The sequence below is a fragment of the Sceloporus occidentalis genome, unplaced genomic scaffold (assembly GCF_023333645.1).
Source record: "Sceloporus occidentalis isolate IW3139 unplaced genomic scaffold, rSceOcc1.0.p SCAF_5, whole genome shotgun sequence".
Classification (NCBI taxonomy): Eukaryota; Metazoa; Chordata; class Lepidosauria; order Squamata; family Phrynosomatidae; genus Sceloporus; species Sceloporus occidentalis.
Genome location: NW_028316985.1, coordinates 25,985,563 through 26,000,591, shown reverse-complemented (window position 1 = coordinate 26,000,591; position 15,029 = coordinate 25,985,563). Strand labels below are relative to the sequence as shown.

Below are 15,029 nucleotides of genomic sequence, written 5' to 3'. Positions count from 1 at the left end.
GCCTGCCCCTCCCTCCCTCCCCTCCCCTTTCTCTCCCCTCCTCCTCCTCCTCCTCCTCCTCCTCCTCCTCCTTCTCTCTCTCTCTCTCTCTCTCTCTCTTCCTTCTCCGGCAACTTTTGCAGAGAGAGAGAGAGCAGCCGGCGCCTGAAGGAAAAGGCAGCCCTCGAGCGACATGCGGCGCTGAGGAGGGGAGGGGTGCTTAGGGCCCCCCGAGGTCTAGCAAGCCAAGCCCCGGCCCTTCTTCAGCCCAGAAGCCCGCAGCCCAGGCCAGGGGGGGGGGGTCCCTCGAAAGCCCCCCAGCCCCTGCTGCCCGCTCTTGGCAGGATGGAGGGCTGCTGGGCCGGGGCTCCCTCCCCGCTGCTGCCCCTTCGCTGAGGGGCCCCCAGGAGCCATGCAGGCCCAGGGCCCCACTAGCACCCCCAGACCCAGACCCAGCAGCAGCAGCAGGAGGACGGCGGAGGAGGAGGAGGAGGAGGAGGCATCGCTTGGGCTCTTGGCTGGCAGCGGCGGCGGCGGCAGCAGCAGCAGCAGCAGACCTCGGCGGCTCAAGATGGCAGATTGCGACTGAGTCGGAGGAGCAGCCGGGGAAGGGGCCACGGAGGAGGAGGAGAAAGAAGGAGAGGAAGAAGGAGAGCGGGAGACGACGAGGGGGTCCCTGAAACCCTGCTCCCTTTCTTTCTTTCCCCCTTTCGTTGCCATGCATCACAGAGCATCTCGCACCCATGGCCCCCATGTACGAAGGTAAGCCTGCCTGCCTGCCTGCCTTCCTTCCTTCCTTCCGTCCGTCTTTCTTTCTTTCTTTCTTTCTTTGTTTGTTTTTCTCCCTCCCTCCTGCCCGCCTTCCTTTCCTTCCTTCCTTCCTTCCCTCCTTCCTTCCTTCCTTCTTTCCTCCCTCCCTCCTTCCTTCCTTCCCTTCCTTTCCTTCCATCCTTCCTTCCTTCCTTCCCCTGACGATCTTCCTTTCTCCCTTTTTTCCTTGGGGGGTGGGGGAGCCGGTCAGCCCAAGAAAAAGGCGACCAAGGTGACCATTGGGAGCCCTTTCCCCCTCCTCCTCCTCCTCTCACACACACACTTTCCTTTATGTCAGTGAATTCTCTGGAGGGTGTGTGGGGGGATCTCTTCTGGCCCTCTTTGTATGGAGGGCTTGTGTCTCGGTTTGGGGGACTGGTTTTGTGTGTGTGTGTGTGTGTTTACGGTATTTCCTCCCGCCCCCTTTGGAAAGGCATACATACATATATGTGTGCCCCCCCCCGGTCCCTATGGACCAGACAAGGAGGAGGGAGGGACGATCCGGGGAAAGTCTGGCTTTCCGAGCCGGGCTTCGGAACAATGCCTTGGGTCAGAGAGGCTCGAGCCAGGCTTCGGGTGCCTTGGAAGAAACAAACACCAAAAGGGACCCCGACATCCTCGAGCTGCGTCACTTTCTTGCCAGGACTGCCTTTCCCATCCTCTCTCTCTCTCTCTCTCTCGGGTGTGTGTGGATTCTGGGTTGGGTTGCACTGGCTTTGCGGGTGGAGAGGGTTTTTATTTTAAAAAATGCATGAAAAGGTGAAATTATACACACAGAGAGACACACACACTATACTATACTATATATATATATAGAGAGAGAAAATGTGCATGTGTGTGTGTGTGTACATGAGAGAGAGATCGAGAGACAGTGTGTCTTTCTCGCTGTATAGACAGTCTGTAGCAGTCCATACATCACAAGAAAAGAACTGGGTTCTTTAAATCACCAATATACCTTTCTCTCTCTCTCTCTATCTCTCTCTATCTCTCTCTCGATATATATGTACACCAATATCCCCCATTGCCTTCCATGAATGCTGTTGGTTCTTTCAGTTTCAAACCAGTTTGGATTAGAGCTTACCATAAAGTTGGGTTTTTCTCTCTTCCCCCGCCCCTCTATTTTCAGTTGAGAAATTGAGAAAAACTTGAATATGGATTTTATTCCCTAATATGTGTGTGTGAGAGAGAAAAAGAGTGTGTCTCTGTATAGACAGACATCCAAAGAATACACACACACACACACACACACACATATGAGAAAGAGAGTGTCTCTTTGTATAGACAGTCCATACATCCAAAGAATATACATATACATAAGAAAGTGTCTCTCTCTATATGGACAGTCTATAGCAGTCCGTACATCACAAGAAAAGAACTGTGTTCCTTAAATCACAAATATACCTATTTCCCCCCTTGCTTTCAATGAATGCCGGTGGTTCTTTCAATTTCCAACCAGATTGGGTTGGAGCTTACCATAAAGTTGGGGTTTCCCCCCTCCTATTTTCAGTTGGAAACTCCATTGAGAGAAATATCCCCTGTCTATTTTCTGGTCTTAGCCCTCCCCCTAAAATATAAACCTTAAAAGGAGGGGAGAAAAAAGGTGAATCCCCTTTGATAGCCTTTCAAAGGACTCCATCCATCCATTGCCTTGAGTTCTCTTTTGGATGCTTCTCGTTGGAAATTCGTTCCTTGCCTTTCTTGGGGGGCAGTCTGCCTCTGTCCTGGGAAGCTTTGCTTTTAGTTATAAAAACTTACAGAAACCGTGCATTTAGGCTGAGAGAAGTGGTTCCTCTTGCCTTCCATTGCTTTGATTTCCTCAAGATAAATATATTCGTACAGTGTGTGTGTGTGTGTGTATATATATATATTTTCTTTAAATGCAGACAAATATATCCACGGGTAGCAATGTTGTTACTATGTAACAAGGTGCAATAACATCCCAGATCCACAAAGAAGGAGCCCTTTATTGGCCCAACCAAAATGCACAAAGATACATGTTGCAAGCCTTGCAACATGTATCTTTGTGCATTTTGGTTGGGCCAATAAAGGGATCCCTCTTTTTTTTGGATCTGTCCATATACAAAGTTGCCAATCAAAAACAGGATGGCATCTGAGGTCGATTTTAATGAAATGCTTTCAATATTGGATCATTTTTCGTGTGTTAAATCTATCTATCTATATATTCATGATTTTGCAAGCGGAGAGAACAGGCCACTTTATTGTTCCAAGGGGTTGTGTGTGTGTGTGTGTGTGTGTTTTCCTGATTCCAGATGGTGAACCTTTCAGGTCAAAAGGTAGCCATTGACAGAAGGGGGTGGAAGTGAAGAAGAGAAAGAAAAAGCAGAATAATAAGAAATAAGGGTTTCAGTAAGCTTCAGGTTTAGGAAAGGGAAAGGAACAAAGCCAACCTGAACCCTTCTGTGGCTGAAAGATGCAGCCAGGAAAGAAGGAGAGTTGTGTTTATATATATATATATATATATATATATAAATAATATAAATAATGATAAATAATGATAAAAATCATCTAAGCGACTAGATCTGCCTGTTTAAAAAATGGGGATTTTTTTTAAAAAAAGCATAGCTCCCTAAGGCGCCCTCTGCTGGATGTGGTCTTTTCTGGGAAATAAAGTTATATATGAATTAGGAAGAATGGTTTAGTATTATTTTAATGGCTATTAAAGAGCGGGGGGGGGGGGTATTCTGGACCATGATTTCCAAAGGAACCTTTCTTTCATTTTTATCTCACCCTTTCCCCACATTACTTGACTTGACGGCACCATGCGTGGGGGTTTCTTCTGTTACTTCACAACTCTCCTGCAAGGTAGGACTGGGGTGAAGTGAGGAAAATCAACTGGCCCAAAGGTGCCCAGTGAGCTTCTTCACTTTTTTGGGGGAATGATCTGAACAGAAATCTCCCCAGGCTGAGGCTGACACTGAAACATTACAGTGCTTTTAATAGTGTAGAGCAAGACTGGGGCCTATGATTGTTATTGAACTCCTTTTCCCATTAGCCTTAGACAGTGGTAAGGCATGATGGGAGTAGTAGTTCATCTGGAAAGGGGCATAGACCTATTCCTCTTGGTACCATTTTGACAAGATAGTCATGATGCAGTTGAAATAAAAACTAATAATAAAACTTGTAGTTATATCCGGCCTCTCTATCAATGACAATCGAGGCAGCTGGATGAAGGATCATTCAAGTGAATTCGGGGGGCTTTGCTACTCCACCCCCCACAAATTGATCCCTGGGTTAGTCAAAACATAAAGCTGCCTTGATATATTGTGGGGGAGGGAAGCAGGACACAAATTAAATTAATCCATAGATAACAGTTATCGTTTTTTCTGTGTCTCTTAACAATTATTATTATTATTATTATTATTATTTATATAGCACTGTAGATTTGCACAGCGCTGTACATAAAAACAACAAATATAAAAGAGTAAACCTGCCTATGGTGTACAATCTAAGAAATGATAGGATAATACAAATAAAATACATAGCAATACAAGAAATGGTTCAATAAAACAGGCATCAAAAAGAACATCAGATAGCAAGTGACAATCACACAATGCCTGGGAACGCTTCTCTGAACAGGATGGTCTTCAACTCCGTTTTGAAGCTGGTTAATGAAGTGATGGCCCTTGCTTGTGGGGGAAGAAGGTTCCAGGAGTGAGGGGCAGCGAGTGAAAAGGGGCGAATCCTAGATGGGGCAGAGGAAATCCTGGGCTGGGACAGCCGACTTTGACTACCAGAACGGAGGGCCTGAGTGGGAAGGTGAGGAGAAAGAAGGTCTGATAAATAAGGGGGGGCCAGCCCATGGAGGGCTTTAAACGTCGACCACGCACCTGAACAGCATATGATTTTTACCAAGAACTTTGTAATCTTAGTGATTTCAGGGTAAGCAAAGTGATGCTCCATTGATATTCTTTAAGTATGCACATAGCCAGCCCTAACATTAGGCAGATTTGAGATGGCCTCCCTCAGATGTCAGGTGCTGGTGGGGAAATGTTGGAAAAGAGTGTTATGTAGAACCAGGTAACCCAACCTGTGCTTCTTAAGTTGATGAAATGGTTTATTTTAAAGAGCAGGAAACTCATCCTTGGCAGCCTCCTGTCTGGAGGTGTGTCTTCAAAGAGATTTAAAAAATGCAGACAACTGTGTTGATCCATAACAATAAAACCAGCGCTCAGGAGCAGGTCTTTTGTAGAGCTAATGGGCTTTAGTTGCCAGCTCAAGAGCAAGTCACCAGAAAATACTGTGTACAGGGATTGCTTAGCAGTATAATACTGCTGCAGAAATCTCCCCCTTCTCCCCCACTGACTCTAATGTTTTCAGCTAAGCTGACAAGGAATAGCAGAATCTGATGGCTGGTGTTCCTAAACAATACCATTGTTCCTGGCTGTTAAAATGTCCTGGTGCTTTGACCCTGTGAGCTCTGGCTCTGTTCTTTGTTCTTTGCGTTAGGCAGCAAAATGTGATGGGACAGGCCCAGGCCAAAAATAGTTTGGACTAGATTATTCATGCATGTTTCTCTCTTGATAACTGTTAGGGTTGCCAGGTGAAAGAAGGGGCAGGGCTCCTGTACCTTTAATGGTGGTGCAGAAGAGTGAATTCCCTCTTCTACACAATTATTAATGGTACAGTGGCCCTCCCCTTATTTCACCTAATGACCGTAGGACTTGTGAAATAAGGATTTGTATATGGAAACTGGGCACCATCTGTTTCCTCAACTAGAGTCAATTCAGACATGCAACTCCAAGGCATTCAGCCTGGTTCAAACATGCACCCCTCTCTCTTGATTCATTTCCCTACCCTTGAGGTGTAGTGACTGGCAGTTGAGTATGTGAGCCAGCTGTGTTGTTGTTTTTTAAAAAGTACATTTGAACCAGTGAAGAAATTAAAAAACTATCCACGATAGTCTATTCACATATGCGCTCCATCATTTGATATTACAAAAGGGACAGACAACTACATGTGAACCAGGCCCACACATATAGTAATTCAGTGCACAGGAATACAGTGATGTGTGTATACATGTGAATCCTCCCTTGGTTGCCTTAAATCATGTTGAAATAAATGGGGCAAGTCAACTATGATTAACTGAACTTGTTCCATTAATGCTGCCTGTTTGAAGAATGGAAAACAGGAAACTGTGTGCCAGACCATACTATCTAGTTCAGTTGTGTCTACTCTGACTGGCAACAACTTTTCAGGGTCTTGGTTACCTGACCATTTTAAATCTGCAGTTGCTAGGGACTGAATTAGAACTTTGTACATGAAAAGGGTATGTATTGTTACTGCAGAACTTGAAAAATCGATTTAGCTGGATAACAACTCCCAGAATCCCCCATGGTTTATAATTTTCTCCGGATCTGGGGCTATCTATCTTGGGCTTGTCTTATCATCCATGCCCCTGTTGCTGTATTGCTGAACTGCTTGCCTCTCCATACAGTGCCCACTCTTTGCCTGAAGTATTCTGACTCCTAAAAAGAGATACAGTCACTTTTGTTCAGTAAAGTAATTCTTCATATAAAGAAGATAGAAAAAGAAATTCAGTGGGATGAATCAGCCAGGACCATGTCCTTGGCAAGATTTGGGACTTGAAAGTCTTCAGAGTTTAGACAGGTAACTTAAAGATTTGTAGATGGTGGCTCCCGTGTTAGTGGGGGAGATAAATCCTAGTTTTAGGCTGCATCTGCACTTCAGAATTATTGCAGTTTGACACTATTTTAACTACCATGGCTCAGTGCTATGGGATTCTGGGATCTGGAGTTTTGTAAGATATTTAGTTTTCCCAGTCATAGAGCTCTGGTACCACAGGAAACTACAAATCCCAGGATTGCATAGTATGGACTTATGACAGCTAAAGTGGTGTCATACTGCATTAATTCTATAGTATGTCAGAAGTATGAACTTTAAAGGAGCTTTTCAAGGTGCTGAATCTAATTTAGATCCAGCACCCTGACAGATTAAAACCCAGAGAGATTTGCTGACATGGAAGTCATCAGTTTGAGGATTTGCAGTTGATTTTCATGTAAGAAGAACAAGGTTGGATCAGACCAGACTTTTTATCTAGTTCAGTATTCTGTTACTATAATGGCCAAAGAGGGGAGCTGCATGAGCCTGCACTCTCCATCTCATCAGCCCCAGCCTCTGGGGAGGCAGATTGTCTCTCAACATTGGAGGAAATATGTAGCCATCATTCGTAATATCTACTGATATCTTCATTCTCTGTGGATTGGTCTGATCTCCTTTTAAAACCATCCAAGTTGGCAACCGTTGCTACTTCATGCAGAAGTGAATTCCATTGTTTAATGATGTGCTTTGTGACAAATTACTTCCTTTTGACCATCAACCCAGTTCTTAATTATCCCCTCCAGAATATGTATCTGTCTTAAATATTCTTTTCAGGGAATTGCATGGCAAATGCTAACTGGAAAGGACTAGACCTGAAGTCATTCTTTGGGTTTCACCCATTCTTTGGTAGCATTCTACACATTGTGTGATGAAACTGCAAATCTGGGTGTACACTCAGCAGGAATCTGCGGTTAACCCCCCCATCCTTGTGTAACACATGTGTTTCTAAACATACACCTGTCTCCTCTGTACATTGCATTCTGCCTGAATAATATAACATATGAAGAGTCATGGGTTAGAAAGATTGTTGAGAGTCACAGGTTAGAAAGAATGTTGCTGCCTCAGGAGCTTTGAGCAGGACCTTCACCATCAAATGTTTGGATGCAGGATAAAAGTTTCACGTAAGAGATACAAAATTGGGTATTGTACAGTTGGCCCTCCACATTTACAGCTTTGACTTTTGTGGATTTGATAAACATGTTCTCTCTAGGAGTGTCCGGGTCTGGCAGACATTGACCAGTATGACGTTTTGGTCAATGTCTTCCAGAAGACACAGTATCTCTAAATTAGATATTCCTAGAAAGAGCCCTTTTCTAGGCATTTGTAGGTCCTCCAGTGCAATTCTGTGGTCAACCTCTGGCAGATGTTTACCACAGACTTGCATTGGAGGAGCTAGAGTTTCCTAAAGAGGTGTTCTCTCAGGTTTAAAAAAAGGTTTTTTTAATTGGTTTTTTTCCCCATTTTCACAGGGCTTCTGCACCCTTAACCCCAGCAAATGTAGAGGGCCCACTGTAGTGCTTAATTTCCCTGAACACAGAATTGTATGGACAGTAAGAAGATAGGAAACAGTGGTAATTGGTGGGATCCCATGTTAGTGAGACATTAAATTTGCTCCAAGTTTTAGTTTGAGCTATGCAAGGAACTGTGTCTATTTCAGGGAATGTATTTAGCACTTTGGAGAGATCCTTTGGAGTTCTGGCTAAAACCCAGAGCAGAGTCACTGGCATGGAAGCCACTAACTTCCACTCTTAAGAAACTGCTAATACTGAGTCTGCCCATAGGTTCATCTTGCTCAGTACTGTTGATTTTGACTGGCAGCAGGGCCCCATGGTTTTAAGCAAAAATCTTAATCAGCCCTACATGAGTTAAGCCTGGGATGTCCCCAGCATGCAGAACAGGTGTTCTTCTACTGACTTATAGTCTCTTCCAATATTCCTACATTCATCACTAAGACTGAATGATGACCAATGAACCATTTGTCCTTGTTCAGCATAAATTAGGCAGATTAAGAAAAAAAATGCATGTATTGGCCTAAATCCTATTTTAGTCATGGGTCGTTCTATTGAATCAGATATATTTACCTGCATGTTGATACTTCATTCAACAGTTGTTTCAGTGTGTTTACTCTAGTAACCAACAGAAATTCAGCCATTCTGAGTGGTTTATTCTGCTTCTAAGGTTTTGGAGAAATTGATGTTAACTCCCCCCCTCCCAACTGATGGCAGATGATGAGGAAAAGGAGTAGAGGAAGAAAATGTAACTGAAGAGTTGGGTAGCAAGCAAAAAGATAGAGTAATAATTCGACTGAGAGAGAAATATAAAATAAACACAATTGTGATCATATTTAAGCCAAAATGCAGTTGATCATTCCATTAGAGTAGACCCTTTGAATTTATGGAACTTATGTAAGTTCCCATTGCTTCAGTAGGTCTTCTTTAATTGAGACTAACATTTGAATTGAATTGTACAACTAGTATGGTGTAATGCAATAATTTCTAACTCTGGCTTTCTAAGAGTTTTGGAGTCCACCTCCCAGAATTCCAGATCATTGGCTAAGACAGATGAGACCTCTGGGAGCTGAAGTCCAAAACCTGGAGGACCAGAGTTTGGGAATCACTAATGTAGTGGTTTGAGCATTGGACTAGGATTCTGGGAGAGAACATTTGATTCCTCACTCAGCCTGAAAACCCACTGGGTGACCTTGGGAAGTCATATTCTCTCAACCTGTGAGGAAGCAATGGCAGACCCTCTCTGAACAAATTTTGCCAAGAAAATGATGTGATAAACTTGCCTTGTGGTCACCATAAATCAGAAACCTATGGCACATGACGACAATAAAGAACAGCCTAGTTTTAAATTATTATCCTGTGATAATACATCTGTGTTGTAGTAAAAAGACTTCCACTCCAAGGATGGAAATATTTTCAGCATTCATCCTTCAATGGATATTATTCACTCACTGAAGCTCCTTTACTTCAGTGGAGGATGTTGCTACTTTAACAATATATTAATGTATATCTTACAGATGCCAGATTCAATCACATACATTTTTGGACATACAGTCAGTGTATATTAATGTGACTAGCCTATCACTATATCCTATGTATTTCTTTCCTCCCTCCTCTAGTGTTTCTTTCTTCTTTGTTTTGCATTTAAAATGTCTGTCTCCTTCTTGCAGTTTTGCTAATTGGTATATTGCTGTGTGCTGTAGCAGGGAGAGACAATGTGGACTTGCTCACTTATGTGTTGTTCCAAGTATGACAGGACTCATTGCTTCCTTTCAGTATCTCAAGTTTTTCCATTGCACCCTCTCAACCCTAGCTTTCCAAAGTATCAAATACTGCTGGGTCACTGAAAAGTTTGATCAATGCCATTCTCTGCTGCGGTGTGTTGCACAACTCCTGTAAGGCCAATATCCCTACTGCAAGATGCCAATGTTGTTAACTGAACATGTTAATAACACTGCTATCAACAAAGGAGGGGTAGTGTGTGGGAGAAGCCATCTTTTCCCAGCAATGTTCCACTTCCACACAAAAGGGCCTTGAGTCACTTGTTATTTTATGGCCCCATTACACCAATCTGACTGTGCTGAAAGGCCAGGGAGTGCCAGCAAACAGTTTCATTTATCATAAGCCGTATGATGCACTAGTAATAAATAGATAGACTACACAAATGGTTCAAGGAGTTGCTCTAACAGAGTGGCACAGGGTTTGAGCAGCAAACCATGAAGCAGGACTTTGAGATCTTTCAGTTGGCTCCCATAATCTGCTGGAAGTGGAAACTGAGAATTAGGAAGGAACATCGGGTCTGTTTTATAGCAGGTGAGACTTTTTGTTAATCTAACCTAAACTGATCTACTCTGTCTGGTAGTCATGTTCCAGGGTCTTAGGCAGAGGTCTTCTACAATGCATAAATATAATAAACTATCTTTTGTTAGAGGTTGGATCTGGACAGGGAACATGTTGCTAAACTTTGTGGTATTTGTAGCTGTAGTTCTTAATTTTGTTTTGAAAAGCAAACAAATTTCCCTTCATCCTCGGGCTTTCCTAGGGAACTCCGAGGAGAAACCACGCCTTTTTGTACATACCCCACACATGGCTTTTTTGTTTTGTTTTGTTTGGCTTCAGCGTGTCTCAGAACAGGTTGGGATCTACCCCACCCACCTCTGCACCAACCAATGCTGAAAAGGAGCAGGAGGTGACAGTCCCGGTCTGACTACTGAGACAGCAGCAATCAATGACCACCCAGGGTGATTTGTCCTGGCAGGTTCTGCATCTTTTGCCAGTCTGGATCCACCCAGAGTGAGAGCATTGGTTCATCTAGTTTAGCATTATCGAAAGAGCAACCTTTACTCTGTAAAGGGCGACATTTCCTTTAGGTAATCTGTTGAGGGCTGCATGCCAGCAGTAGATGAGACTGAAGCCAGAATCCAAAGTGGGCAGAGCCAATCTTTTTCATATCATTTCTTTTCATCCTTTTCTCTTTGCTTTCTTCCCCTTTTCTAATCCCCATCTCCCTTTTCTCCATCTCTGTTCCCCTCTCCTGTCTTCCTCCTTAGCCAGTGAGCTTCCAGGAGTAGCACAGAATGCTTTTATGAAATAATGCTCCTGTCAGATGTCTCTACTGCTTGCCAGCATTCTGGCTTGTGTATTTAGGCTAAGGGCTCTTTCCTTGCTCACCTTCCACCAGCTAATAAAAACTTGGTTATTCCAGCAGGCTTTTAGGAATTGACTGGAAAGGGCTTTAATAATCTGCTTTCTTGTTGATTTGTATGTTCTTTTTAAAATGGGTTTTAAAGGGTTTTAACTCTGCAGGTTGTCAATTGTATTAGATTATCAAATGACTTTTATAGATGTTTAAGACTGTTTTTGTATGTATTTTGATCTGTGTTTATTTTAATAGCTTGTAAGTGGCCTTGAGTCCCATTTTTGGGAAAAGGGGTTGGTCTAAATGAATTTATAATAAGAATGAAGATTAGGGTCATCACCATTTTAGGTCAAGGACCTCATGCAGTGCTGGAACCATATGTAGCCCACCCTGATCTACAATGACAGCACCTCTTCAGAGTTTTAGCCAAGGGCATCACCTACTAATGATGCCAAAGACTGGCTCAGGGAACTGGTAGAATTAAAGTAGGTGCTCTACCTCAATTCCACCCTTTGTTGTATGCTACCAACAGTTACCTTGGCTGCTCTGTGCAAAATGAAAAGTGCCCTATTTAGGACAGTGAATTCTTTACAAGAATTGAACCTTGGTAAATGGCTGACTTTACAGCTTTCTACAGCTTTGGGGTAACACTACTGGATGTGTAGAATGCACCTGTATTTGTCTTCAAGGTGTTCTTATGGGGAGAGGGAATTTATGCCTATGGACACAGATAGCTATGCACCCAATATTTTAAAAATGGAAGAGCTATACCTGAGTTTTTAGAAACAAGAGGAAATTCCCAGGTATGCTTTGTAGATGCTGCTGAGAAAGAGACTTAGGGCTATACAAACACCCCTGAAGGGACAGCCTCCAGCCGCCCCTTCTTCAGCCGGATTGGGGCCATGGTATACAATTCCAACACTTTAGTTCAGGGGTAGGCAACCTTTTTGAGCCGGGGGCCGGGTTGCTGTCCCTCAGACAACTGGGGGGCTGAAGCCAAAATAAAAGAATGAAATCATTTTTAAAAATTTAAATAAATAAATAAATCGGGACAAATGTAGGACAAAATTTTCAAATGGTGGACACTTTTTTTAAAAAAAGTGGAGGACACGTGAAAAAATTTGCTGATTTTTAAAACAATGTTAATATAAATGCATGTTTCTGAGGCTTCTATAGACAATTGCTCCTGTGCGCGAGAGGCCAAAGGACCCAGCAGCAATCAGTGGCAGGACTGGGCTGGGGCCGGTCCCAAGGCCTTGCCGGGCCGCATCCGGGCTGCAGGCCGCAGATTTCCTACCCCTGCTTTAATTCCTCTTTTCCTACCATGGCTCCATCCTATGGAATCTTGGAGTTTGCCATTTCAGGAGGTATTTGAAATTCTCAGTCAAACAGCTGGTGCCTCACCAGGATTGTGTAGGATGCAGCCGTAGCAGGTAAAATGGCATCAAAGTGCTATCATTGTGTGGTGTAAAAGAGATCTTACTTGAGAATTCACAAGAAAATAGAATCTCCATGACACCTGAAGGTAAAAAGCTACTTTTGTTTTTCTTATATGCACCTGGTGTGTGTGGGGGCAGCTAGGGTGGCTAATGAGGGGGTGACAGTGGCCCAAAGGGTGCTCTTGCCCCTTTTCTTTGCTGCAGAAGCAGCTTTCTTCCTGAGGAGGAAGCTGCCATAGCCCCTCTTCTGGAGTGTCACCCAGTGTAGTCTGCATCCCCTGCACTCCCCTAGTGACACCACTGGTTATATGACATCAAGTTGAATCCTTCATATGGCAAGCCTGTTGCAGGGTTTTCTTGACAAGATTTAATCTGTGGAAGCTTGCCACTGCCTTCCTTCCTAGGGCTAGTGGGGACTGCAGTCCAACTACGTTTGGAGGCCACATTTTTTTTTTTTACATTTGACATAGAAGGACATTGATATAGATTTGCTTGATGACAGAGATGACATGTGTTTAGATAAGCAGGCATTTCTGATACATGTTTTGGATTTTGTTTTTGCTAGAAGAGAGAAATAGAAGGATATAAAACAGATGGGGCAAAATAAACCAGAAAAGCACACTGAAGCTAATGGCGCATGGTTTAGTTTTTAGCTGCTTTGTTCTTAATCAAGAGTTGGAAATATATTGGCATGATGCAGCAGTGGTGGGGCAAAATCCAATAGATTTATGCTAGATGATCACAATGGCCCTTTAAAAATCAATAGGCCAGTTTTCAACAAAACCATTTTGATTTACATCCAATAGAACAAAATGACCCAGTGAGTATAACCTGGGAATGGAAGACCTTGTGCAGCATACGTTTGCCTGCCGCGTTCCGTAGGGCCAGCATTCATAAACAGAAGAAAATTTCCATCAGCCTGGGAAGATACTGGTAGAAATATTGGGGAAAAGGGAATTGTCTTTTGGGGGGATTTTTGGCAGTTGACAAGTGGAAGAAATGAACTATTTATTCATCACTTACTGTATATACTCATGTAATAAATCTAGAATGTTTAGTCAAAAAATCAACCCCCAAACTCTGAGTTGGCTTCCCCCTGAGTCAATGTAAGTGCTGTATCTTAACTCTTAACAAAAAAAGGAACCACTCTCTTCTCTAAGTAGAGTCAAGAACTAAGTGGAGTCCTAGTCTATTCCAGGAGAGCCTAAAAGAAGCACTGACCACCTGTACTCTTTCCACCATGGTGCTACTTCTGGTCTTTTAAAATGCCTGGGTGTGAAAATGGTGGCAACAGTGGATCTTTGCTGCTTCACTAAACTACAAATCCTAGGATCCCACAGGATGAAGCCCTAGTGGTTAAAGTGGAATAATAGTCCTATAATTATATAGTGTGAATGGGCTATCTTTCTTTCCCATTTTATCATCACAACAACCATGTAAATTAAATAGATTAGGCTGAGTTTCATCCCTAATTGTGTATTTTAACCTGGATCTCCCTAACACCAATCTAGCACTTTAGACTTGTTTCCTGTTTATGTATTTACACACAGGACCTCTGGAAATAACAACTAACCATTCCTTCTTATTCATGTCTTCTGATATACCCATGTGGCTCTCCATGAATGATGAGTCAGGGCTTATTTCAGTATGCTGAACTATGCTGTCACTGTACCAGGGTTAGGTCAGCAAACCAGAGTTGCTGCACTATGTCAACCTAATAGTCCATAATACAGTATATTTTAAATGAGGATTATTTGTTAATCTTGATGCATTATGCAACCAACAATACACATGCAAATCACTCCTGCCTTTCCAGATCACACAATATATATAGCCAAATCCTTTCCAGGCAAACACTCTCTGAAGATTCCAGCCACAGATGCTGGCGAAACATCAGGAAGAAACTCTGCTAGAACATGGCCACATAGCCCAAAAAACCCACAAAAAACCATCCCTGGTTTTTTTTCTCACAAAGATGTTATGCTTTGATGAGAGATACTTTTAGTGTGCAGGTGTGCTTGATATTTTTATGTATTTGTTATATATATATATATATATATACACACACACATACTGCCTTTTGTCTGAGGATCAGTAACCATTGCTTTCCTCCTCTCCTCTTTATCCCACAACAACCTTGTAACGTATGTCAGGATGAGAATGGGAATAACTTCATGGATAAACTGCCTTATTTTATGGTTTGGGTATCATAAGGCAGCATGGTGCAGTGGTTCGAGTGCTGGACAAGGTCTCTGAAATATGAGGCTGGAAACCCCATACTGCCTTGGAAACCCACTGGGTTACTTTGGGCAAATCATACTCTTTCTGCCTTATAGGAAGAAGAAGTTTTCTGTCAAGAAAACTGTGCGAGAGGATTGCCACAAGTCAGAGTCAACTGGAAGGCACATAACAACAGCAACAACATAATACATATTGTGATAAGCCTGGAGAAACATCTTGTTCTACTGTACAAAGGCAAATTCCTTTCTACTCAATTAGTGGGAAATTTGATAA

At 42.9% G+C, this 15,029-nt stretch overlaps 1 protein-coding gene across 2 annotated transcripts in view; it reads left to right on the top strand.

Moving 5' to 3' along the window:
- The first annotated feature begins 511 nt into the window (after positions 1 to 511).
- HIPK2 (homeodomain interacting protein kinase 2) overlaps positions 512 to 15,029 on the top strand; it is a 216,836-nt gene continuing 202,318 nt past the window's right edge. For both annotated transcript variants that reach the window (XM_089527934.1, XM_089527933.1), the window contains exon 1: positions 512 to 741. In XM_089527934.1, coding sequence (XP_089384060.1) covers positions 723 to 741 — 19 coding nt within the window. In that variant the 5' untranslated portion in view covers positions 512 to 722. The remainder of the gene's footprint in view (positions 742 to 15,029) is intronic.